Source organism: Ictidomys tridecemlineatus, chromosome 1, assembly GCF_052094955.1.
Source record: "Ictidomys tridecemlineatus isolate mIctTri1 chromosome 1, mIctTri1.hap1, whole genome shotgun sequence".
NCBI lineage: Eukaryota > Metazoa > Chordata > Mammalia > Rodentia > Sciuridae > Ictidomys > Ictidomys tridecemlineatus.
Genome location: NC_135477.1, coordinates 53,579,926 through 53,607,657, shown reverse-complemented (window position 1 = coordinate 53,607,657; position 27,732 = coordinate 53,579,926). Strand labels below are relative to the sequence as shown.

At 34.8% G+C, this 27,732-nt stretch overlaps 1 protein-coding gene across 3 annotated transcripts in view; it reads right to left on the bottom strand.

Annotated features, from left to right (window-relative positions):
- The window catches only part of Dnajc12 (DnaJ heat shock protein family (Hsp40) member C12), a 42,719-nt gene extending 15,554 nt beyond the window's left edge, over positions 1–27,165 (bottom strand). Inside the window, exons 1-4 of one of the 3 annotated variants that reach the window (XM_078041330.1) lie at positions 27,136–27,165; positions 26,555–26,609; positions 15,836–15,914; positions 2,894–3,033 (exon numbers count right to left, since the gene is read on the bottom strand). In XM_078041330.1, the coding sequence (XP_077897456.1) occupies positions 2,894–3,033; positions 15,836–15,914; positions 26,555–26,609; positions 27,136–27,149 (288 nt within the window). In that variant the 5' untranslated portion in view covers positions 27,150–27,165. Of the gene's footprint in view, positions 1–2,893; positions 3,034–15,835; positions 15,915–26,554; positions 26,806–27,135 lie in introns of those variants that run through there. The other 2 variants (XM_078041332.1, XM_078041328.1) reach the window with 2 other exon arrangements.
- Between the last annotated feature and the right edge of the window lie 567 nt (positions 27,166–27,732).

Genomic DNA, 27,732 nt, shown 5'->3' with positions numbered 1-27,732 from the left:
ATGACTTTGGGGATTATATTTTGTCCTGGTGAGGAGAGTTCTCTCTGCTTCCTGATCATCATGTTCTGAACCACTCTACTCCACCATAAACTTTTGCCATGATGTTCTGCCTGACCTCAAATCTCCCAAAATGGAGCCAGCCTTCTATGGACTGAGACCTCTGAAACTGTGAAACCCAGATAAACTTTTCCTTCCTAAAATTAATTAATTAATTAATGGACATAAATATCCATACATAAGTATAATACATATGTAACTAGCCATATATATTTAGCTATTAACATTTATTCATCTAGTGTTAATATGTGTATATACACTATGTATGTGTGTATATACATATGGATATAAACATATTATGTAATTTTTTTAGCTTTTGAAAATTATTTTGAGACAGGGTCATTTTTTTATATATAACACCAAGATTTCATTTTATTATTTTATTTTATTTATTTTTTAAAATTTGTTCTTTTAGATATACATGACAATAGTGTATTTTGACATATTATACATACATGGAGTATAACTTACGCTAATTAGGATCCCATTCTTAATGGTAGTATTTCACTATTGGTATATTCATATATGAACATAGGACAGTTATGTCCAATTCATTCTACTGTCTTTTCCTATGTTCATATATGAATACAACAACAGTGAAACTCCACATCAGATAAAAATTGAGTATAGGAATTCCAAGTCCACTGAGGTAAAGAACAAAAGGAATTCAGAAACAACCAGCTTTCAACCAAACAAAAAAGATCATAAGAGAAAAAAGAAATCACTGCTGATTTAAAAGCAGAGAGATACACATCTCATCATTTTTGTACCATCAATAAAAATAAATCTGAAACCAAAGGCCAGCCTAGCATTCTACTTCATCTTTGCAGAGAAGATAAATGACATAGCCAGTAACATCTAAAATTTAATTACTGAAAGATCTCCAACAGTTCATGGTTAAGCCAAACTCAAAGCAGAAATAATGCATTTGGAGACAAGAAATTAGTATTAAATAGAAAGACTTTGGCAACATAATTAAAGTGGAAATTTAGAGAAGAGTTTTGAAAAATCCACAGCTAAATTGATATCAGCTATTAAAAAATTAAGTGACAGTTGAATGGATTATGAAGAAAAATGATCTATAGGTCAGAAGGGTTTAGAACAGCAAGGGAGACTAATTCAGTTGCAGTTAAGAGTTTCATACTTAAGAGACTGAAAATAATCAGAGTTAGCAGAATAATGTTTACTTAGCTAGCGTTATTAAGGAACCTTGGATATAAATAGTGAAAAAGAGAAGAACCTTAGTTCTGAATAAGTGAAGTTAAGCCACTTTTTTTTTTGAAAGGTTCCCCTAGTTATTTTATGTATATATACAATAAGCATATGTTAGTTTCTCATAAATAATTAACCCACCTTAAACAAATTCATAGGTCTATACATTTCATTCTGAGATGAAAAAAAGTTGACATTTTATATAGAGTGGTTTTAACTAAATACTTTGAGAGTTTTGCATTAATTTCTCCGAGTTATTTGAAAGACCTTGCCTTAGTCTTATAAGCCTTTTATATAAAACATATTTTCTTCAATCGTCTTAAAATTAAAACTATAAAGAAAATCTAAATATAACCCTAAAGGGCTATAATTTAAGAGATATGAATCACTTTGTAGACTAATTCTAACAAATATCCCTAAAAACTTGCCTGTAAAGTAATTTCTATATTTAAAGTCTCAAGTCACAGGAGTATTCCAATTAGAAGAAACTGGATAATAATTGATGCCTAAAATAATAAAATTTTTAATTACATTGCTTTATAATATAAAGATCAATGTAAACAAAATAAGTACATAAGAGTAATTACAGTGATTTATTTAATTATTAGTGTACTGAGGATTGAACTCAGGGCTTTGCACATGCTAAGCATGAGCTCTACCACTGAGTTACACCCGCAGCCCTTCTTATTCTGTGATTGTTTTGATATGTAGTTTTTTTTAATGGTATGAAGAAAAGTAACACAATGGTTTAATCAGAATGCGATAAGAATAACTTACAGTTCTCTCTGACTAAAGGGATCCTGTTTTTTTTTTCTTTTTTAATGAATTTATAAGCCTTAAAAAAAGAACAAGCTTATATGAACAAAAAAGATGGTAGAAATGAATTTGCAATGTTTTGAAATTCAATATATGAACAACTTTAGAAGCACATTTATTAGAACTCATAAAATGAAATGTAAATGAAAACAGGAAGTTTATATACTGAAACAAACAGCCAAAGAGACTGAAAAATGTAGTCACAGGCTCTTCTGGCTCTGATTCATTGCCTCTGTTCTGAATTTCGTCTCTCAGGATTTTGTAAGCACTGAGTTAAACACAGACCCTACCAACTTTTTGGTCTTCTCCATCTTATTGCCTATTGAGTCTTGGGTTAACAAGCTCTTCATCATTAGGACCAAAATACCTGATATAAACAACTTAAAGGAGGAAGGCTTTATTTTAGCTCACAGTTTCAGAGGTTTCAGCTCTTGCTTAGCTGGCTCTAAGGCAGCTCTGCTGGGAAGCAAACAGACAGACAGAAAGGAAGGAAACAGGAATGAGATATACACATCCCCAGTGACCTACCTCCTCCAACAGAGCCTCACCTACTTTCGGTTTCCACAACTTCCCAGGTGTCCATTCAGCATTTAACAGATTATTGCCCTGATGAGTGGTTGACCACATGATTCAACCACTTTCCAAAAGCCCTGAACATTGCTGCAATGAGGACCGAATCTTCAGCACATGAGTCCTTGGGGAATATTTCATACCCAAGCCATAACAACTCTTTAAGATAACTCATGAGTTTAATCCATGAGTAGCCTGAGCCTCACAGATCTACATCACCCCCCAGAGAGAAACCCACCATTTTCACCGAGTCAGCCAAAGTTTCCCACTGATGGAATGGCATCGATATCTGGCTCCTTCTCCAATGGTCATAGCGGGCTCGACTCTCTTCATTGGTCAGAATCTCTTTTGCCTTCTGCAGTTTCTGAAAAGTCTCCACTGGAAAACAAATCAAGAAATGAGAACCTCTTTCTTGGAAGGGCTAGTTTAAAATTCAAACCATCAGAAGATCTTTCTAGAATCATTGCTCTGCCATTTACTAGTTATATGATCTAAGGCTAGTTTACGTAGTTCAGCTTTAGTTTCCTCGTTTATAAAGTGTATCATAAAGACAAGGGAGATAATGTATATAAAATGCCTGACACACAGCTTATCCACTGTCTTTACATGTTCCAGGAACTGTCTGAGGTGAGGACAACACAGTTGTGAATAACAGACAGTATTAGCAAAAGAGACAGAAATTCACAAACATTGGGAAAATAGAATTTTGTCTACTAGGATGTTAGTGGGAAGTAGTGACCAAGCAACAGGGACAGTATGAATGAAGGTTTAAGGCAGGAAGAAACATGGTAATGATAATTTAGAGAAAGTTGAAATTGTCAACGAGGCTAAAGGACACAGAGCCAGGAGAAGAACAGTGAGGGATGGGGTCGTCAAGCACTGAACAAAAGCCTAGTCATCCTGAGCCTTCAATGTCATGCTAAGGATTCTAGTTTTGTGTTTGTTTGTTTTTGTGTTTCATTTTGTTTTGTCATCAGAGCAATGGAAAACTATTGGGAAGCTTTGAGTACAGTAAATAATGTTGTAGGTGCTCAGTAAGTAGTAGCTTTGTCACTGACCTGTGTGACTAGATGGCATGCAAGAGAAACGTTTCATGGCCCTGTTGGAAATACTTCCAAAGTCTCTATTGCCCCCACTACCGCTACTCTATCCCCGTAAAGTTAAAACTTCACATAGAGCAGGACACAAAACAAGCTTGATATACAAAAATCAACTGTTTCTACACATTAGCAATGAACAATCTGAAAAAAAATTAAGGAAACAATTCCATTTTATAACAGCATCGAAAAGAATAAAAACACTCAGAAAAATTTTTAACAAAAGAAGTGCAGAAACATACTGAAAACAACACAATCTGTTGAAGGAAATTAAAGAAGATCCAAATAAAAGGAAAGATACCCCATGGGGGGCTGGGGATGTGGCTCAAGCTGTAGCGCGCTCGCCTGGCATGTGTGCGGCCCGGGTTGGATCCTCAACACCACATACAAACAAAGATGCTGTGTCTGCCGAAAACTAAAAAATAAATATTAAAATTCTCTCTCTCTCTCTCTCTCTCTCTCTCTCTCTCTCTCTCTCTCTCACTCTCTCTCTCTCTCTCTTAAAAAAAAAAAAAAAAAAAAGATACCCCATGTTCCTGAATTGGAAGATTTGATATTGCCAAAGTGGTAATATTCCCCAAATTGATCTTCAGATTCAACAACTTCTATTGAAATCCCATTTACTTTTTGTACAGAAATTGACAAACTAGTATTAAAATCTTAAAATATGTAAAATGTAAGAAACTCAGAATAGCTCCAACAATCTTGAAAAATAAGAACAAAGTTGGAGGACTCATACTTCTTAATTTCAAAATTTCCTCAAAGAACAGTAATGAGAAAAGAATTATTGTGACTTGAGGATAGACATGTAGATAAATGCAATAGAATTGAGAATCCAGAAATAAAACCTAACATATAGTCAATTGGGTTTTTTTAATATTTATTTTTTAGTTGTAGTTGGACACAATGCCCTTATTTTATTTATTTATTTTTATGTGGTGCTAAGAGTCAAACCCAGGCCCTCAAATGTGCTAGGCAAGCACCCTACCACTGAACCACAATCCCAGCCCCCAGTCAATTGATTTTTGACAAGAGTACCAAGACAATTCAGTTGGGAAAGAACAGTCTTCTCAGCAAATGGTTCTGAACAACTAGATATCCACATAAAAAACTGAATTTGCATCCTTATTAAAACCATATATAAATTTTTTGAACTTAAAATGGATTACAGATTGAAAAGTAAGAGTTAACACTATACAACTCTTAAGAAAATCCCTAGGAGTAAATTTTGTGACCTTAGATTAGGCATGGCTCCTTACAAATGACACCAAAAGCCTAAGCAACAATAAAAACAACAATGACAAAAATAAATTAAGTGAATTACATCAAAATTAAAACTGTGTGCTTCAAAGAGTACCATCAATGCTGGATGTGGGGATATATGCCGACAATCCTAGCTACTGGAGAGGCTAGGTAGGATACCAAGTTCAAAGCCACCCTGGGCAACTTAGTGAGACCCTGTCTAAAAAAAAAAAAAAAATGAATAGGAATAGCACAGTGATAGAGCATTTGCCTAGCATGTACAATAACTCAGGTTCAATCCCAGCACAAAGAAAAAGAGTATCATCAATAAAGTAAAAAGACAACCCATAGAATAGGAAAAAATATTGGCAAATCATAGATCTGATATGGTACTTATATCTAAAATTTGTAAAGAACTCTTACAACTCATTAATAAGATGACTCAATAACAAAATGGGTAAAAGGTTTAGACATTTCTTCAAATAAGATACACAAATAGCCAATAAACATATGAAAAGACACTCAGCATCAATTTCAAGAATATAGAAATCAAAACCACAGTACAGTAGCACTTTACACCTATCAGGATGGCTAAAATAGAATGATGATAACAACTGGCAAGCATCCTACCACTGAACAGGATAGGATATAAAGAAATAGGAACACTCATACATGGCAGACTGGAATTCAAAATGGTGTAGCAACTTTGAAAATCAGTTTCTCAATTCCTCAAAATGTTAAGCAGATTCACCATATAACCCAACAATTTAAAACCACCTATATATGGTGAGAAATTAAAGCATTCATCCATGCAAATACTGGCTTATGATAGCAGCATTATTCATAATGGCCAAAAGGTAGAACATCCCAAATGTTTATTAACTGACAAATCGATAAGCAAAATGTGGTATATCTGGGCTGGGGATATAGCTCAGTTGGTAGAGTGCTTGCCTCACATGCACAAAGCTAAGGGTTCAATCCCCAGCACCATAACACACACATAAAAAAAAATGGTATATCTACATAAATAATATTAAGGAATTATCATTCATCTATTAAAAAAAGAAATGAAATAATTGATATGTGCTACAACATGGATAAATAAATGTAGGAAACCAATCACAAAAGACTACATATTGTATGATTCTTATTTATATGAAATATTCAAAATAAAGTGGATTAGTAGCTACTAGGAATGGGAAGTGACTGCTTCCCTCCAAGTATGAGGTTTCTTCTTGTGATGAAATGTTCTGAAATTAGACAGTAGCAATGGTCGCATAACATTGAATATGCTAAAAACCACTGAAACGTACCTTAAAAGGTGGATTTATAGTATGTGAATTATATCTGTGGTATACAATTATTTGTGTTGCTTAAAATATATATATTTTTTAAGCAACACAAATAAAACCTTTGTGTGTATATGTGTGTGTGTGTGTGTGTATATAAATGGAAAGATACCCCATGTTATACACACACACACACATACACACAAAGGATCTCACAAAAATAGAAGGGAGACAATAGAGTAGAGAAAGAGGACTGAGAAGGAGGGAAAAGGGGAAGGGATGGGGAAGTACTGGGGAATGAAATCTACTAAATTACGCTGTGTTTATGTATGAATATACCACAATAAATCCCACTTACATACATGATTATAATGCACTGATTAAAATAATAATAAACAAAAAGGAAATCAGTAAAGTAGAGCAAACAGATCAAGGGTAGGGAGGAAGGGAGGAGAAGGGAAGGCACTGGGAAATACGACTGATCAAAATATGTTACGTGCAGAGACAAATACAGCATCATGAATCTCCTATTATATACAATTATATACATCAATAAAAATAATAATTAAAAATTATCTGTAGAGGTGATGAAAGTTTTGTATCCTGATTATGATGCTGATTACATGATTCTATATAGATGTTAAAACTAATAAAACTGTGTGCCAAAAAGTCAATTTTACTGTATGAAAATTTTTTAAATGAAATTATTCTAAAACTATCTGAAACCACACAAGACAATTTGTGAAAGGGCCAAACATAAAATTATAAATAGAAAACATTATCATGACCACAATTATCATTTATAAGCTTCTACTCTGTGTGAGACCCTTTGCTGGGCCTAGCATGGTCACAGTTTTCCATTAAAAAAAACTTTATGAGTTTGATATTATTATGATTATCCCCATCTTACAGAATCTAAGGCTACAAGAGATTAAGGTAACTTGTTCCAAGTCCCAAAGTTTCAAACAATGGAGCCATGGTTCAAACCCAAGCATGCCAGGCTTCTAGCCTGTGCTCTCCAGGCCACACTTGATCACCTTTCTGCTCCTTCCGTTTTCCTGCAATATTTTTTGTCCTCTGATCCCCAAATTCTTCTTCAATCCCATCATTCATTAATAATACTGAGACTGTGGAGCTGGAGATGTAATTTAGTGGTAGGGCGTGTGTTAGCATGCGTAAGTACCTGCACTCTATCCCTAGCACCATGGGAAAACTGGTTTTGTATATGTGGAAGAATAAGATTAGATCCCTATCCTTCATCCTGCACAAAAGTCAACTCAAAATGGGTGAAAGACCTAGGAATTAGACCAGAAACTTTGCATCTCCTAGAAGGAAATATACGGACAACACTCCAACATACAGTTTCATGCAATGGCTTCCTCAATGGTACTACTAAAGCTCAGAAAATAATACTAAGAATTGACAAATGGGATGGCATCAAATTAAAAAGCTTCTGCACAGCAAACGAAACAATTAAGAATATGCAGGAAGTGGGGCACGGTGGTGCACACCTGTAATCCCAGCAGCTCCAGAGGCTGAGCTAGGAGGATCACAAGTTCAAAACCAGCACTGAGATGCTAAGCAACTCAGTGAGACTCTGTCTCTAAATAAAATACAAAAATAGGACTGGTCAAGTGCCCCTGAGTTCAATCCCTGGTATAAAAAAAAAAAAAGGAAAAAAAAGAAAAGAAAAAAGAATATGAAGATATGAAGAGATAACCTACAGAGTGCCAGAAAATTTTGCTACCTACTCTTCTGAGAGAGGATTAACATCTGGAATATATAAATAACTCAAAAAATTTACCACCAAAAAAACCCCTCCTAATTAATAAATGGGTAAATGAACCAAACAGATACTTCTCAAAAGACGAAATACAATGGCAAAAAATATTTTTTTAAAGTTCAACTTCATTGCCATGCGTGGTGGCTCACACCTGTAAGCCCAGCAGCTCAGGAGGCTGAAGCAGAAGGATCACAAATTCAAGGCCAGCCTCAGCAGAAGCAAGGTGCTAGGTAACTCAGTGAGACCCTGTCTCTAATTAAAATACAAAATAGGGCTGACGATGTGACTCAGTGGTACTCAACTCAGTGGTTGAGTACCTCTGAGTTCAATCCCCGGTACCCCACAAAAAGTTCAACTTCTTTAGCAATTAGGGAAATGCAAATCAAAACTACATTGAGATTTCATCTCACTCTACTTAGAATGGCAGCTACCAAGAATATAAACAATAATAAATGTTGAAGATGATGTAGGGAAAAAAGGAACATTTTTTAAACTATTTTGGGGGATTGTAAATTAATTCAAACACTATGGAAATCAGTATGGAGGTTCCTCAAAAGACTAGAAATGGAACCACCATTTGACCCAGCTATACTATTCCTTGGTATTTATCCTAAAGAATTAAAGTCAGCACACTACAGTGATACATGCATACCCATATTTATAGCAGCTCACAAGAACTAAATTATAGAACCAGCCTAGGTATCCATCAATGGATGAATGAATAAAGAAAATGTAGCATATATACACAATGGAGCTTTATTCAGCTATAAAGAAAAATAAAATTACATCATTTGTAGGAAAATAGTTGGAACTCAAGACCATTATGGTAAGTGAAATAAGCCAAACTCAGAAAGTTGACAGTAGTATGTCTTTTCTTACATGGGGAAGATAGAGAGCAAAAGAAGGGTCAGGGAGGGGGGGTCTCATGAAAATCAAAGGGAGATCAGTAAAGTCGAGGGTAAGGGGCCACAGGGAGGGAAGAGGGTAGAGAAAGGGAAAATACTGGGGAATGATTTTGACCAAATTATATTGTTATATTGTGTTCATATACAAATATGTCACAATGAATTATGTATAGTTATTGCACATCCATGGGGGCTGGGGTTGTGGCTCAGCAGTAGAATGCTCACCTAGCACATGTGAGGCCCTGGGTTTGAGCCTCAGCATCACATAAAAATAAATAAATAAAATAAAAGCATTGTGTCCAACTTAACTAAAAAATAAATATTTTTTTAAAATGCATCCATTAAAAAAAAAAAAGTAGAAACAGAGAAAAAATCTTCAGCACCACACTCCTTTATCTCCCCTGGTCTACGGTTGTCTTCACACTTACTCCCAATATTATTTGCTTATGATTTCTCTTTTCTACCATAGTATAAACTCCATTAAGGCAAAGACTTATCCGTTTTGTTCTCTGTTGCATCCCTTCTTCTGGAGCAGTATAGTAGGTGCTCAGAAAGGATCAGTTGAATGAACAAATCAATACGTGCTTCCTATCTTCAGCATGCATATGAAAATGGTCTTACAATGCTATTATCTGAGCTCCAGGCACCAAAGAAATAACATAAATTTTCAAAATATTTCATGAATTAGGAGTATTTTAATAGTATCATACAATTAAAGTTACTTTGAAAGTGCTTAAAAATACCTCATGAAAAGTAGCCAAGATCCTCTGAATCAGAAAAATATTGGGGCAAATATAGAGTTAGTGCCTACAACACCTCCACATCAATTGTGAAAACTCTGATCTATTTCTGTATTCTAGTTAGTAAAAAAATAAAGCTGTTTTCCTAAGTCCCCACCATGCTGACAAACCACTCCAAGTGGTTTGTCATCCTAAGCTACAGCCTGACACAGAAAGACACCTCCAGGGTGCTGCTCAGAAGCTGGTCAGCACAGGCTGTTTCCAAACATTAACCATTTTATTAGAATGGTTAATATCACCCCTGGAAGCATCAGCAATTAATAGATTAAAGGAAATATCCTAAAGATGGGGGCAATTGAAAACTACAGGAAAAGAAACTAATAAAAAGCATCCCTAGTGAGCAATCCTTCCTGTTGCTAATGGAAATGTAAATGTTCCAATATATGAATCTGATGTCACTTTTTCCAACAGGAATAAAAAGCCTATTAAATTATCACCAAGGATACACATGCCAGCTACTACTAGTGCAGTAGTTGTAAACATTTACATTTTTAACTGTGAGTCACTTTGTCTTTGTACATTACCGTCAGCCTCACTTACCAGATATCCCAGAACGAAAGAAGTCCACTTAGAATTATTCTGATGTCAATCCCTCAGCAACAATGGATAAGCAGAAAACAAAAGGGACCTTATCTTTTCTGTTATGTGGCCTTTTTCATGTCCCATCCTCTTTACTACATTTAATAAAAATGACTTTGGGTTTATATTTGTCCTTGAATGTATCAGCTAATTGAATGAATGACACAATATAAACATTTACCAGTTCTGGGAAGTGAGATTTCATTTTATGAGTTTAGTGTAGCAAATAATGCTGGAACCCTTTGATAGACATTCTGATTTAACTAGTGGGCCTACTTTGAAAATATACAGATTCTTTTCAATACATATTTCATGAAAGAATTTGTATTACTATAACCACATTTTAACTGTATTCTATTTATAATTACATGAGAAATAATAATATGATGTCAGAATTACTTTGAAAAAAATCTATGAAAAAATATTTCTATTGTTAATAATGGTTCTGTGAGAGACCGAATAGTAATAGACTTTCCCTTTCAATATTATTTATAGCATATAAAGAAAAAAATGCTTATTTCAACTCAGTTTTTTTTAATATTTATTTTTTAGTTGTAGTTGGGCACAATACCTTTATTTATTTATTTATTTATTTGCTTATTTATTTATTTATTTTTATGTGGTGCTGAGGATCAAACCCAGGGCCTCTCACGTGGGAGGCGAGCGCTCTACCACTGAGCCACAATCCCAGCCCCTCAACTCACAGTTTTGAAGGTTAGAGCCCATGATCAATTGACCCCATTGCTTTGGACCTGTGGCAAAACAGCATATCAAGGTGGGAGTACACAGTGGATCAAATCCACTTGCCTCATGGCCAAGATACAAAAAGAAGATGAAGGGGTCAGGGTCCCACAGTCAGGAACATGTTTTCAATGACCTAAAGTTCTCCCACTAGGCCCCACCTCTAAAGGTTCCGTCAGCTCCCAATAGCACAACACAAGAGACCAAGCTTTTAACATATGGGCCTTTGGGTAATATTCAACATCCAAGCTATAACAAGGGAGAAAGCAAATAAAAAGGATGACACTGTAGGAAAACACTGAGATATTAAAAGATAGCAGTTAGCAACAGACAAATTTCTCCCCTTCTTTAAATATCCAAATGTCTTTGAAGTTTGTACATCAGTAACAAAGATATCATTTCATAGGTACTTAGTTTATTCTGAAACCTTTTTTCATGGACAAAAAGAAATTAATAGGAGCTGGGGTTGTGGCTCAGCGGTAGAGCACTCACCTAGCATGTGCAAGACGCTGGGTTCAATTCTCAGCACCACATAAAAATAAATAAAAATAAAGGTATTGTGTCCAACTACAACTAAAAACAAAATATTTATTTAAAAAGGAAGTTAATAAAGTATTGATTTGAAACAATGACTCTTGCACATATAAGAAGCTGGCAATGAGCAACAGTAAGGAGCTTTTAAGCTCAGTGACAACATTTCTATAGCACAACTAATCCTGCATACATCACACACATCTGGCAAGAGGAAGGAATTTCTAAAGGGCTTAGATTTGGATTTTTTTTAAATGATTAAGAGGAAGATCCAATGATTACTAACAACAAAAAAACAAAACAAAACAAAAAACCTCTCTCATTTTTAAAAATACTGCACTGCTACTTAAGAACAAGAAAAGAAAATCCACTGAATCATAATTGCCAACATTTCCAGAGTACTTTCCATATGCTGGATACCTCTTTTGATATTCACAGTAGATATATGAAGCAATATACTATTAATCTACCCATTTTATCTATGCAAATGCTGAGGTTCAGAGAGGTTGTCCAAAGTCAACCAGCTCATAAGTGGTAGACAGGAGAAATCCTAACAAACCAGATTGTGGTACTATCATGCTAACAAATACTTTATCATGCTAACAAATTAATAATGGCAATGGGGAGGCTACATTTAGTGCACCAAAAAGATGTGTATTCAAATTTCCCCTGCATACAGATTCTCTACAGGATAACTCTTTCCCATAATTAGATACATTTTGAAATCTGCCCATTATATCTGAATTTCTGTTAAGCTAAAATTCATTATCTGGGTGAATTTTTTTAACATTTTAAAATATTTTTTATCAGCAACCTTATTCTTTCTCCAAGTTTGCAAAGAATCACTTTAATTTTCAGAGAGTTATATTAATCCAAACTGAAAAAAAAAAAGAATGCTTAAACAGGTTAAAAAACAATCTCAAAGATTGAATCATATATCATCTGCAGGCCCAACAAGAGAAGATATTGATGTCTGCGTACCTTTTCATTTTAAACAACATTTACACAGTTCAGTGTTTCTGAACAAGAAGCCTCAGGCAGCCCATACATGAAAATCCCCGTCACTATGGCAACTAGAAATAGTGATATTGAACAGTGATTCATCACATATTGTTTGTCAGGCACAGAAAAACAACTCAGAGTCATGCTTCACTGGAAAAGAACTCAGTTAAAAAATAACCTGGAGTAGTGATTGTTTTAAAATGTTTATCAAGTTTTTGTGATTTCATGCCAGAACATTTTAACATTAACTCCAGTTCAAAGGGATAGTTAATGTCTCCTAGAGAAATGTTCTTGCATTCATTCATTCATTCACTAAGTCAAGAAATTATGCTGAGTAGGTGCCCTCTGCTGCAGGAGCTATGCTAGATAGAGGATATACCACTGTGAAGGAGACAAGCAGGGGGTCTGCCTCACTGAGCTTTCAGAATAACTAATAAGCAAACATATGGGTGCTCTAGGTAGCCAGGGCACACAGGACTTTCCAGAGGAAGTGATGGCTAAGCTGAGACCTAACACAAGAGCATTACCTAATCAAGCAACTCTGGGGCAGGGGAGTGTACAGGCCTTGTGGATATTCCAGGGAGAAGCCAGCAGGCATGGTGATCTGAAGAGTAGAAATAATAGGGCATATTAAGAATCCAATATAGTTACGAATGGCTGAAACAGAGCTCTAGGCATGGTGGTGAAGAGAAAAAGAGGATAGAAAAATGGGGTGCATGGCATGAAGGAGCTGGTACCTAAAGGCCCAGAAAAAGACATGCTACATATGAAATATGGGTTAGCAAAAAGAGCCACACCAAAAAAGAGTACATGCCGTATGATTTCATTTATATGACAGACAAAACTAGGCAAAGCTAATCAATGGTGATAAGAGATTAAAAAATGGGAGAGGTGCGAACTCTGAACAGGACATGAAAAATTATTTCTAAGGGTGCTAAAAACGTTCTACATCTTTCACTAAACTACAGTTAAATTGTTTATACATATTTATAAATTTATCCAATTTACACTTCTGTTTGCTCATGTTATCTTAAACTAGTTGTACCTTAATAAAAAGGGAAAATCATATGAGTAAAATGGTTAAATATTTAATATATTCTTTCATATGTAAGAAATTATCTGTTTATATAAACCAAACAAAGGGAACAATGATTTCTAGAGAAAATTAATAAACAGTTTTAAGTCAAGGAAATATTTTGCTAAATAAAGAAGATTTGGGGTTTATGCAACTTGGAGTTACAGACAGGACTTAGCATAATATTTTTATTATAGAAAAATTACACACATATCATCAACATAAAGCAAACATAATCATCAAATTTAAGATCTAAATATATGACTATAGTGCAAGGCCCTTGTTTGAACCCCACAAAACACACACACACAAAAAAAAAATTTTAACTTTAAAATTGAACAAATTAAAAATAAAAATCAGAGTAGGAATACACAGAGACATCAAATGCAATGATAAAGTTTTAAGCTGGGTGGTTCATACATGGGCATCTGTTATACTCCATTCCTTTTTGCACATATTAAATCCATTATTTTTCCATAATTGAAGAGAAAAATCACTATCTGCAGAATGAAGTTGTTAAAGGAATGCCTAGAGGGATCCAGGCATGAAATGAGAGTGGCTTGTCCCTATATCAAATGGTAATGGCATGAGGATGAAGGGAGGAGGACACAGGGAGAGAGACATGAAAGGTAAATCAACAGCATTTGGTAATCAACCATATATGGATGTGAAGGAAAAGAAGGAGATGAGGGTTTTTTGTTGTTGTTATTGTTTTGCTTTGTTTCAGGTACTGGGAGTCAAATCCATTCTACCACACTCCCAGCCCAAAAGATGTCATTTCTGCTTGGCCAAATGAATGGATGGTGGTTTCATTCATTGAGATGAAGAAACAGAAAAATAAGCAAGAATTCTGAGGGAATAAGAGGAGAATAATGAGTTCAGTTTTTGACAAGATAAACTTTGAAATTGAAATTTCCAAGAAATCTCTACAGTCTGAAGAGAGGAGCAAGAACAGGGTTAAGGACAAATTCAGGAGCCATGACAAGGCTCAAGTCAAGAGTAAGCTGAGCAGACAGCTGAAAAGGGAATCTTAGGGCAGCAGAGAAGGAATCATAAAAAAAAAAAAAAAGGAAAAATCAGCCCAAAAAACTGGAAGAAAACTACAAGTACATGTCATCCTGGTAGTTGAGGGAAAAGAGTATTTCAGGAAGGAAGTATAGGCTGGGGATGTAGGTTAGAGGCAGAGTGCTTGCCTAGCATGCCCAGGGCGCCATGTTCAGTACCTAGTCTCTCAAAAGAAAGGAGAAGAAAAAAGGTATGGTCAACAGTGTCAAGTTCTGATCCAGGCTCAGAAAAGATACAAACTAAAAATAACTTAAATTTGGCAAATAGGAAGTCCCTGATCCATTTCTGAGTAAGACAGGGAGAAAGTCAGAGTGGGGTAAATGGGAAATTAATAATCCATATTACCACTGAGCATTCGATCGAAGAAGACAACCTTCCCCAATAGAGGAGGACTCTTCTTTGGTCAAGGATATACGAGTAGCTGCGTTCTGCTAGAACCTCCAAACAAGCTCTCAAAGTCCATATTACTGTTGAATAGGAGCTTTTATTGCTGTTCTCTGAATTTTATCATTAAAAAATTATTTCTTACAGTTAAAAAAGTAATACTAGAAATGCAAAGATCAAAATTAAAACTTTGGCTCTGAAGAGAAGAAGAAAGATAGGAAAGCAGTAAGGAGACAGGCTATATAGAAGGATCATTGGTTTGTTGTATTTTTTCAATTTATAATAGTATATTTAAATAATATTAACACGCTGGCAATAAAGGGAAAATTAAGAATATATGAACATATTCAGGTCCCCCCAAATGAAGAAAGCACAAGAGTTCTTGTCAAGACAACCACCTGGTGACAAACATGCTCAAGTCCTGTTAACACTTCTTACCTGGTGAAATACAGCATGAACTGGACAACTGTTAAACTACCAAGCAGTACATCAGAGCAGAAAGAAGAATGGATGTTAAGCAACTGCTATTGGAAAAGATCTTTCGCAGTCCTCTCCCTTCCTACCATTCCACAGCAAAAACAACCTTTGGCATTGAAAAAAAGAATAACTTTGAGCATAATAGATAAAAGAAAATTAAGTTACTATGCTATTAATTTTCTTCAGAAATAGCTGTTATTGAATACTTACCAGCTTTGGAGTTTTCAGGATGCTTGTCGGGGTGACATTCCAGAGCCCTGACCTTAAATTCTGCCAGGATTTGTTCAACCTAAAACAAAAATCAGTGGTAAAAATAAGCAAAACAATTTACATGGCATGAAGGAAGCCGTGGGCATCAGTCCTCAAACAGCCAACTATTTGTTTGTACTTATTTACTTACAGTACTGGGGATTGAACCCAGAGCCTTGTGCATGCTAGGCAAGCAACTAAGCAACTATGATCCATCCCTTTTTAAAACTTTACTTCAAGACAGGGTTTTGTAACTCCTTGAGCTTGCAATCCTCCTGCCCCAGACTCCCAAGTAGCTGGTGTTTTAAATGTGCACTGCCAGGCCCACTCTGCATGGCTCAACTTTTTATTTTGATCCTTACATTTCTAATTTGACTTTTTTTAAGTATAAGAAATATTTCTTCAATAACAAAATTCAGAGAACATCAATAAAAATCTCCCATTCAAATAGAAATACGTATTATTATATATTGTGGTAGCGGAAATTTAATTTGATTCTGTTTTTAAATGATGGCCCAAAACACTTATGAACTCAATATACTTAAATGTCCAAAGTAGTCAGTTTAAGTTTCTTTGAAGAATATATAATTGCCACTAATTTTTTTTTTCTGCCATGCTGGGTATCAAACTCAGGGCCTTGTACTTGCTAGGCAAACTTTTTATCACTAAGTTACATCCCCAATCCACCCCTTTTCCTTTTTACAAAGAATTTCACAATTTGCAGTGTCATGGGGTTCAATCCCCAGCAGCCCACCTCCAAGAAAAAGAGAATTTCACAACTGAAAGAAAAAGGACATGATCTAAAACTGATAATTTTGTTGCCAATTAGCAGATTGGTTAATGATTGGGAAAATAAAAATTTTAGCCCAAGCTAAAATGAGGGCCCTCCATGATTTGATTCTATTTTACTCTCCTGTTTATTCTCTATTGTGAATTACTAAGACTTGCCTTTATTAATCACAATTGCAATAACAGCAGCAGGAGACAACAGCAGTTATGCAGCTCCGGAATCTTATTGCTTTGTTTTAAATCCCAGTTCTAATGAGAGATTTTAGGCAAGTTAAACAACTTCCATGTATCTAGGTCTCCTTCTCTTTACATCAGATTGATAATATAAAAGTATATAACTTTTGTATACTTTTGAGTAATAACATAAAACCTGATCATTAAGAACTCAATGAAATACCATTATTAAATATCAGTGATTAAGTAACTTGTCCAAAGTCATTCGTCTAATTTCTTTTACAACTGAGTTATTAGCCAGGCACAGTGGCATATGCCTGTAATCCCAGCAGGTGAGGAGGCTGAGGCAGGAGGATCAGGAGTTCAAAGCCACCCTTAGCAACTTAGCAAGGCTCTAAGCAACTCAGTAAAATCTGTCTCTAAATTAAAAAATACACAAAAGGGGGGGGGGCTAAGTGACTGAGTGCCCCTGAGTTCAATCCTTAGGACAAAAAAAAAAAAAAAGAAAAGAAAGAAAGAGGAAAAAAACTGAGTTATTTTGTTAACAAAGCAGTTGGACTTTAAATCCTATCATTTATTTTTTTTATTTTTATTTTTTTAAATCCTATCATTTAAATATCATTTTATATGCCTGAAATCTTCAGGCTTAGGAAACTATGATTTGGTTCAATATTTATTAACCACTCTTAATCAAATTAACCTCTTAAGAAATAAATTCTTGAGCAACTCAGCTCAAAATTGTCATAAGATTCAAAGGAGAAACACATTCTTTCTTATCAGCTCTATGTCATCCTTAATCAATTTTTAAAAATATACCTTTACTTTTACAGTCAAAGTCACACTCTGTTAGATAGACATATGTAGAAAGCCCTGACTAATCCTGTTCTTTTCCTTGTTAAGCTTCTACTGAGAACCCCTTGGAATAGCAGAACAGGATTAGACTTCCTGTTAAGAACTGTAATTAATTGTGAGTTTCTTCTTTTTACGTGTTCCCTTTAACCATCAGAAACCATAACCTGTTTATATAAAAAATAAAATTGAGAATCAGGTTTATTTTTAAATTTTAAAATATTAAATATTCTGGGTAGGGGTGTAGTTCAGTGGTAGATTACAAACTTAACATGTGCAAGCCTCTGGATTCAATCAGCACAAGGAAGGAAAGTAGGCAGGCAGGCAGGGAGGGAGGGGAAGGATTGAGGAAGGAATGGGAAGGGAAAGGAAGGGAAGAAAAAGAAAGGATTCTAAAGAGCATAGTAGTAAGCATGTTTAAATTACTAAGTAATTTATAAATAAAAATTCTCTCTGAAAAAATTTTTGTCAATACAGAATAGAAAGTAAAAGTTCTTATACCCCTCTTCCCCCAAGACTATAGATTATATTCTTCAAAATATACATTTTACACATATTTATGTACATATCTTGGAGGGGTTTTTTTAGATATTTTTTGTAGTTGTAGATAGACAGAATGCCTTTATTTTATTTGTTAATTTTTATGTGGTGCTGAGGATCCAACCCTGTGCCTCACGCATGTTAGGCAAGCACTCTGCCAGTGAACTATAGCCCCAGCCCTCTTGGAGTTTTTAAATAACATAAATAGATAAAATGATACCCATCAAAAATAGAAAGTTTGGTTTTTGTGGCTGTTGTTTTATTTTTTTAATTCATAACCCATTAGAAAACATTCTAGTACGAATTAGTAGAAGCAAATGGTAAATTCTCAGTAGTGCTAACATGTATAATTGTTATTTTTTTTTCTTTATCCTTTCTGGATTTTGCCAACGTTTTTTGTTAAATTAAGTACAGCCCATGGGTCTGGGATTATAGCTCAGTGGTAGAGCGCTTGCCTAGTATGTATGAGGCATGAGTTCCATTCTCAGTACCACATATAAATAAATAAAGGTCCATCAACAACTAATAAAATATTTTTTTTAAAAAAAACAGCCTATATCTTTAATAACTTCATTATTTTAAACACAGACCTTCTGTAGGGCTAGCTCTGGGTAAACTGATATAGTAGGATAGTTTGTTTTGGACACCCTTTACTTAACTCCTGGCCTCTACACCCCATGTGCCCAGTGCCAAATGCAGGCCACAGACAGCTGATGCGCTCTATGTCAAGGTCCACTGACTGATTCCCGCTTTCCTGATCCAATGTCCAGTGATCTGGAAAATTGCCTATTCTGTTGGCCAATAAACACAGAAAAAAAAAACGTTCAACTTCACTCGTAATCAAATAAATCAAGCCGCTAAAGGGAGATAATGACCACTGTTACTGAAGGTACAAATAAATGAACACTCATGATGTCCTGGTGAGGACATAAGTAGGTACAAACTCTCAGGAAAGCAATTGGGATAATACTACACACACACACACACACACACACACACACACACACACACGCATACGTATGTGGAAAGCCTTTAGTTTATTCCTATTCTTTGATCCAACAATTCTAACTCTAGAAATTCATCTAAAGAGATTATCAGAAGTGGTAAAAGAATTTACAAGAAGGTTCAAGAAATAAAATATAATTTTAAACAACCTATATGTCTGATAATAGGATATTTGTTAAAAATCAATTGTAACCTAACTATAGGCTCTGGAATACTTTGCAGACATAAAAATATCATCTTGGGAGCCAGACGTAGTGACACATGCCTTAATCCTAACAACTCAGGAGGTTAAGGCATGAGCAGTGCAAGTTCAAGGTCAATCTCAAACAATTTGGAAAGACCCTGTCTCAAATTTAAAAATAAACAAATAAATAACTGGGAATATAGCTCAATGGTAAAGCTCAACTCAATTCCCAACACTGCAAAAAAAAAAAAAAAAAATATATATATATATATATATATATATATATATATATATATATATCTTGTAGTAGAGTAGAGTTTTAACAACTTGAAAAAAATTGTATGATTTTATAAGAAAATGGAAGCTACAGGCTGAGGTTGTAGTTCAGTGGTCAAGCGCTTGACTAGCACATGTGAGGCACTGGGCTCAATCCTCAGCACCACATAAAAATAAGTAAATAAAATATATGTTTCCAAAAAATGGAAGCTACAGGCATTATATGCAATATAAATCCAGAAAAGTTATATTTAATAGGATTATTATATATATGTATGTATATAAAACAATTATACTAAGATTTATTGAAATTTACTATGTGCCAAGCATTGTTCTAAATACTTTACATATAGTGTCTCATTTAATTCTCACAACTATATGAAGTGAATACTATTATTATTCCCATTCTTCAGATTAGGAAACAGACATAGGTTTATGGTGTCGATGTGATGTCCCCCAAAAGCTCATTTGTGAGATGATGCAAGAAGGTTTGGAAAGAAATGATTGGGTTACAGCCTTAACCTAATAAGTGAATTAACCGCTGATGAGATTAACTTAGTGGTAACTGGAGGAAGGTGGGGTGTGGCTGGAATAGTTAATTTGGGGCATGGCAATGGGGTATATATTTGTATCTGGCAAGTGGAGACCTCTCTCTCTGCTCTCTGATCATCATGTGAGCTGGTTCCCTCTGCCACTCCCTCCTGTCATGATGTCCTGCCTCACCTGAGCCCTGAGGAATGCACCAGCTGCCTATGGACTAAAACCTCTGAAACTGTGAGTTCTTAAATAAAGTATTTCTCCCCTAAAATTGGTCAGATCCTTTAGTCACAGAAGTGAAAAAACTGACTAAAATACATAGATAAAGTAATTTTCCCCGAGATCACAAAGCTAGTAAGTAGCAGATCCAGAAATCTAAGCACATATAAAAATACTCATATAAATACAAATATGCATGTGTTTCCATACATACATAGATATAACATGCACAATGCTTCAGCTGTCTGTGTACTGCATTTGGCACTAGGCACATAGGGTGTGGAGACCAGGAGATAAATAAAGGGTGTCCAAAACAAACTATCCTACTATATCAGTTTACCCAGAGTTAACATGCGTAAGTCATGCTCCAAAATGTTAAACATTTAGGTTAACGTTTTCTTTGTGATTTTTTGTACTCCTCATTTCCTTAGTGAGCATATATCAACTTTAGAACTTAAATTTCTAAACTTAGAAGCTTATTTCTACATCCTGTTATCAAAATGTTTTGGTTTATACAAGGAAATACTCTAGTATGCAATGGAGACTAATTTGATTCCCACTTGATGAATCCAAGTTTCCCTAGCCACACTAATGCCTTTTGTCTCTCTGTGCACCTAAATTATGGCCTTCTAGGACCATTTTGGCCCCAGCTCTTCTCTGAAATCTTTCTTTAATTCTTGTTGTGCTTATGGATGGTGTCACACAGCTCTGTCCTTAATTGTTCACATTTTTTTTTCCTGTGCGTTAGCTTTAGTTCCTCAACTAGATTGACAACTTCTTTACACTCTGGCACCATATCTCATCTTTTTGTTTTATTTTGTTCTAAGTTATTTCCCACCTACCACCACCCCTTTGCTATCACTTCTAGTACTAGCCCAATAAAAAGTGTTCAATTGGTAAGAAAGAATGAAGGAACTTTGGATTGTGCAGAGGAGAGTGAGGGGAAGGGTGGGGCAGCGAGAATGGGAAGGATGGTAGAATGAGACAGACATTATTACCCTATATACATGTACATGTATGATTACACTACTGGTGTGACTCAGCAACATGTACAGCCAGAGGAATGAGACGTTATGCTCCATTTGTGTCGATATGCATTCTACTGTCATGTATAACTAATTAGAACAAAAAAATTAAATAAAAAAGTGCTCAATGATTACCTGATTATAGACTGACAGATGTTCTTTTAAGTAACATCATTATAGTAAAAAAGCTTTCTTAAAAGGATGAACTGATTCTAGTGATGGAAATCCGTTTGCTACAGAATGTGCTATAGAATGGAGGACTCGTTTTAATAAGTGAGTTAATTAGTATTATTTCAATTCACTCATTTTGAAACTGAATTTTACTCACAAAACTCCAGATATTAGCAATATCCCTGAAACAAATGAAAGACCCTCTTATACATTCCAATCAAATGGAAATTAATTAAAACATGAACCATAGCAACAATTTGAACCACAAAATAAATAATGTTAATCATTTGGGTTATTGCCCTTAAAATATAATAACAACCCATTAAATAAATTGAATAAATGGAGAAGAAAAAAATTAACCTTACATGGGAATAGGAACGAATAGTAGAATGGATCAGACATAAATTTCCCATGTTCGTGTATGAATACATGACCAGAGTAACTCCACATCATGTACAAACAGAAGAATGAGAAGTTATACTCCACGTATGTATAATATGTCAAGATACAATCTATTGTCATGTATATCTAAAAATAATAAATTAAAAAAAAATAATTTGGCTTTACAGAAGAATTCCAACTAATAAATGTAAATTAAATGAGGGAAATAGAAAGTCACCATTAGACAAATGACATAGTCATTAGTATCATGATCAAAATCCACCAGAAGATATCAACTCAGGGTGAAAGTTTGAGGGGAAAGAATACAGTCTCAAATCATCTAACCCCAAGATAACTGATAATTACAAAAGGAAAAATTATAACCCTACCATAGAAACCTAGCAGAAGAGATCTGACACCATATTAACCAAATGATCACAGTCAATAAACAACAAAGGTACAAAATCACTGCCATGGTATGGCTTCCAAAAAAAATGCATAATCTCAATCTAATCCTCAAAAGTTATCAGATAAAACTAAATTGAAGTATATTCTACTGAATATACTGATGAGTACTCTTCAAAATGTCCAGGTTATAAAAGATAAAGTAAGAAAAATTTCAAACTGGAGGAAGCTAAGGAAACAGGACAACTTAGTGTTATAAGGGATCTTGGCTTAGATCCTGGACCAGAAAATGGACATTAATAGGAAAATTTATGAAATTAGGTAAGACATAATTTAGATCAAGGATTGACTGACAGTAGCTCTTAAGCTAAATCTGCCTGCTAGGTTTTTGTTTTGTTTTGTTTTGTTTTTGTTTTCTTTGTACCAGGGATTGAACCCGGTGGTGCTTAACCAGTGAGCCACATCCCCAGCCCTATTTTGTATTTTATTTAGAAACAGGGTCTCACTGAGTTGCTAATTGCCTGGCTGTTGCTGAGACTGGCTTTGAACTCTCGATCCTCCTGCCTGGGCCTCCCCAGCCCCTGGGATTACAGGCGTATGCCACCATGCCCAGCTACAGATACATATCTAAATGCAGATTCCCAGGCTCTCACCCAGACCTAATAAGAAATCTGAAAAAAAAAGACATTTTAAAAATAATGCAGCCCCTAGAATAAGATAAATTTAAAAAGCTCCACGTTCACAATATCCCTATGAGTTCAAAACAATGGCCACAACCACACCTACAACAACCTACTACTCTGTATCAGGCACTGTACCAAGCATTTTGTATGAATCATATCTCCATCTCCACAACTCTATCAAGTGGGTACTATTGATGCCCATTTTCAAATTAGGAAACTGAGGCATAGAAAAGTAAATTTCTCCAGGTCACACAGTTATAAGTGGGAGAGGTCAAAATTCAAACCCAGGAAGTATGAAGTCAATAAGAAAAACAAATAGATGTTTCAATTTATCAGGTTTTTACTCAATTTTCAAGTCCATGAAATCTTGGAGTCATGAAGCCTTTTTAGCATTACTGCCCAAATAGTGACCAAATATATAAGAACAAGTAAGAACTAAATAAGATCCTCATCAGGAAAGATACTTTGTACCTAGTGTGGTACAAAGTATGTATGTATCAGTACTTCAGAGGGTTTCCTACCATGAATCTTTCCTGTCAAATCCCACATATGGAGAAAAGGCTGGCTGATCTGAGATCAGACTTCAGAATATTATTTTAACATTGGAAAGATGTTGTTTTCAACACAACAGCATGGAAATTTCCCCTGATTTATATATAATCATACATAAGGTAAAGTAGGAAATTAGTCTCCTTGCTTATTATCAAGATTATATTTTTTAATTTGTAAAGGATGATTTTTAAAAGTATCCAAGGGAGGGCTGTTGTGGCCTCACACATGTGAGGCTTTGGGTTAAAAGATTCACAATTACTGTTCTAGAACCATTGGAAAATAGGCAAACTTAACTTTGGATATAATTAATTTTCAACACAAGTTGTAAATAGTAAGAACTATAAATCAAATCAAAACATTATTTGGACCATTATGGTGGCGCACGCCTGTAATCCCAGTGGCTCCAGAGGCTGGGACGGGAGGATCGTGAGTTCAAAGCCAGCTTCAGCAATTTAGTTCAGGTGCTAAGCAACTCAGTGAGACCCTGTTTCTAAATAAAATACAAAATAGGGCTAGAGATGAGGCTCAGTGATCAAATGCCCCTGAGTTCAATCCCCAGTGCAAAAAAAAAAAAACATTATGTTGGGGGTACTGGGGATATAGCTCAGTTGGTACAGTGCTTGTCTTGCATGCACAAAGTCCTGGGTTCAATCCTCAGCACAACACAACAAACCAAAAAGAAAAAAAAAATATGTGGGTAGACCAATTTAATTATTAAAAGTAAAATCAAAATATCAGTTTTCTTTGAAATCATTTTGGTATGAAGTATTCTGATTAATTTTAGAGCGCTAAATCAAGTAATATTTTAAGTGAAGGAAATTCATCCACTACAAATCAAGTTAAGGAAATGTCACATTAAATTAAAAATGGCATAAAACTTTTTAATGGGAAGGACATCCATTGAAAATAAAAAGTGAGGGAGAAGCTACTAGAAAGCTGAGACAGGAGGATTAAAAGTTCGAGGCCATCCTGGGCAACTTAGCAAGACTCTGTCTCAAAATAAAAAATAAAAATGGCTAGGCAATTTGGTGGTAAAGTGACCCTAGGTTCAATCCCAGGACCCTCCCCCGCCAAAAAAAAAAAAAAAAAAAAAAAAAAAGTGGAGTATAGAGCAAATCATGCATACACAAAGAAGACACAAAGAAGTAAGGAAATTGTAACAGGTCATGTCATTAAAAGTAAATGAGCCAGGTATGATGGTGCACCCCTGAAATCCTAGCTACTCAAGAGGCTAAGGCAGGATGCAAGTTTGAGGCCAGCCTGGGCAATTTAACAAGGCCTATTTCAAAATAAAATTAAAAAAAAAAAAAAAAACAGGGCTGGGAATTGGGAATGTAGCTAAGTGGCAGGGTGCTTGCATAAGATCTGATACCAAAAAAAAAAAAAAAAAAAAAAAAGGTTACCTAGAAATGCTACACCATTGACAGATCAGGAAAATATATCCAGAAAAGAAATAATGCTTTTATTTTCCTTTTAATACATGTCATGGTACATAGAAAGAAGTATGACTTTAACTGGAAATCATGAAATGAAACTTATAAATTCTATAAATAAATCATGGAATCATTTCTTGTGAGTCTAAGGAAACTCAGGAAAGCAATAGCCTAGCTACCAAAGATTGACTGACCATATCAAGAGATTCATTGTGAGACTATAATGACTTTAACTTTATAATCTGTCACATATTTTTAAAAATCCAAATTTTATAAAACTTCTCAAGTTAAATTATGTTACTTTAATTTTAAAAAATTCCTTCAAAATTTATTTTCTAACAGCATAATCCAAACTGGATGAGAAACATGATAAAATTAGTAATAAACTTTATAAATTGGGGCTGGGGATGTGGCTCAAGCGGCAGAGCGCTTGTCTGGCATGCGTGCGGCCCGGGTTCGATCCTCAGCACCACATACCAACAAAGATGTTGTGTCCGCCGAGAACTAAAAAATAAATATTAAAAATTCTCTCTCTCTCTCTCTCTCTCTCTCTCTCTCTCTCTCCTCTCTCACTCTCTCTTTAAAAGAAAAAAACTTTATAAATTGTGATAAGCAAATTGCCACCAACATAAACAAGAATAGCATATTACTCTTCAAGAAAAATATGTAACTAAAAGAGCATTATAATTTGTTTTCTCTCTGTGTTTTCTAATTTTACATTACCTAAGATAACTTCCTCACTGTGGCAAGAAAAGAGATTTTAGTTCTTTATGTCTAATATTGCACTTTATTCTCAAAACAAAACTCTTGATTTTATGAAACAAGAATAAATATCAAAATATTTGCTTTTATATTTAAATTTAAAATATTTTGCTTTAATAAAGAAATGCTGGAACACTCCTTAACATGCTTAACAAACATAAGAGTTTTTTATGCATGTTTCATGCATACATGTTTTGTTTCAGAAACCATGCTTTCCAAAAGTAATTTCTGTCACACAATTCGAGATATTAATATAAAACAATGATTCCTGATGTATAATTTAAATGATCATAAAAATACATGTGTTTAAAAAATAATTGATTAACCAGAAAATTACATTTCATTTCAATTATAACATGAAATACTACAATAAAGGTATAGCTTAGTGTATACTCTAAAACATCAGCAATTACATCAAATTTTTAATATGTATTTTTAGCACATTGTAAAATAGAATGTATGACCATTAGCCAGAAAATATACAAAGAGTATTTGATCAGAGGTTTCCATATAATTGCCATGAAATACTATACAAGACCCAACATGCAGTTAAATCTTTAACATTCTTTAAGTTAAAGTGCTTTAAGGTGATACATGATTAGGAGTTCAGACAATGTAGCTAAAAGTTCAAAATTAACATCTTAAATGAAAACTTGAAATACTGTGAGAAACAGCAGCATTATTCACAGTCTTACCGAAGAGAGTTCATCACATCCCAGTAATGTGTAGTAATCTTCACTATCGTCCAACCTGTAATTCAGTATTGCATCCATTTAGATCAGTAAATCAGCTTCTCTCAGAAACAAGAGACGATGAGCTTCAAATTAATAGGAAAACCCTCTTTAAATCTGAATGACGAAGGCACGTTCCAAACAGCAAAAGCTAGCTTTAAGACTGGTCCCGGTCAATACACCGGATGTCAGTCTAGACCTTTGTAAACACTACCTCTCACTGGCTATTTGCTGAGGAAAAAAGAATAGACCACATGCTTGGCGTTGCAGTGCTGCCTGGGATCTGTAGTTTCTGAAGTGGTGAGATCAACACATAAGATGAATCTTATGTGTTAGTAAAGCCTTTTTTGTAATTCCACAAATTGGTCATCTTGTCTTTTTCTATATATTTTTATCTTTTCTTCTTCTTTTTTAAGAAACAGAAGAAAATTTGAAACAGTGTAGCAAAATTTTAGGATTTATTAGATGAGAAATGAGTATTTTGCATATTTAGAACATTTTGTAATGGGGTGGAGAGGGGCGGCTAGAGAGTGTATAACACTTACCCAGTATGCTCCATGTCCTGGAGTCAATCCCTGGAACAAAAACAAACAAACAAAAAAGGTAATTTTTACAATAATCTTAGAGTGGAAGAAAATAAAAACTAGGGTAGCAAGCTCTCATTTGTTTAATAATACTCATTTAATAAATATTTTTGAGGACCTATTTTATGCTCACACAAATTCTTGATTCATGTAGAATTTTTTTTGGGGGGGGTAGGAAAGGGGCTGCTGGGGGTGAGACTCATGACCTGTGAATGCTAGGTAAGGGCTTTTCCACTGAGATACACCCCCATACTCTAGAGGTTTCCTTCTGATAGAGAAAGAGAAAGGATAAACTAAGCAGAAACAGGGTTATTTAAAATAGTGTTTTGTTCTACACAGGAAATAGAGGACAGTAAGAAGGAAAATCATATGATAACCTGAGTCAGATTGTTGCACCATTTGTCCTGGGCTGGCTTTCTCCAGGTTCGGGTATATAGAGTGGGTCTAGCAAACTTGTATTTCAATTCATTTTGTCCATTGGAAAGGCAGCCTCGCCCTGGGATTCAGAGGTGAGTAGTCAGGCATAGATCCACTGTACAGGCTTATCCTTACTTAGTT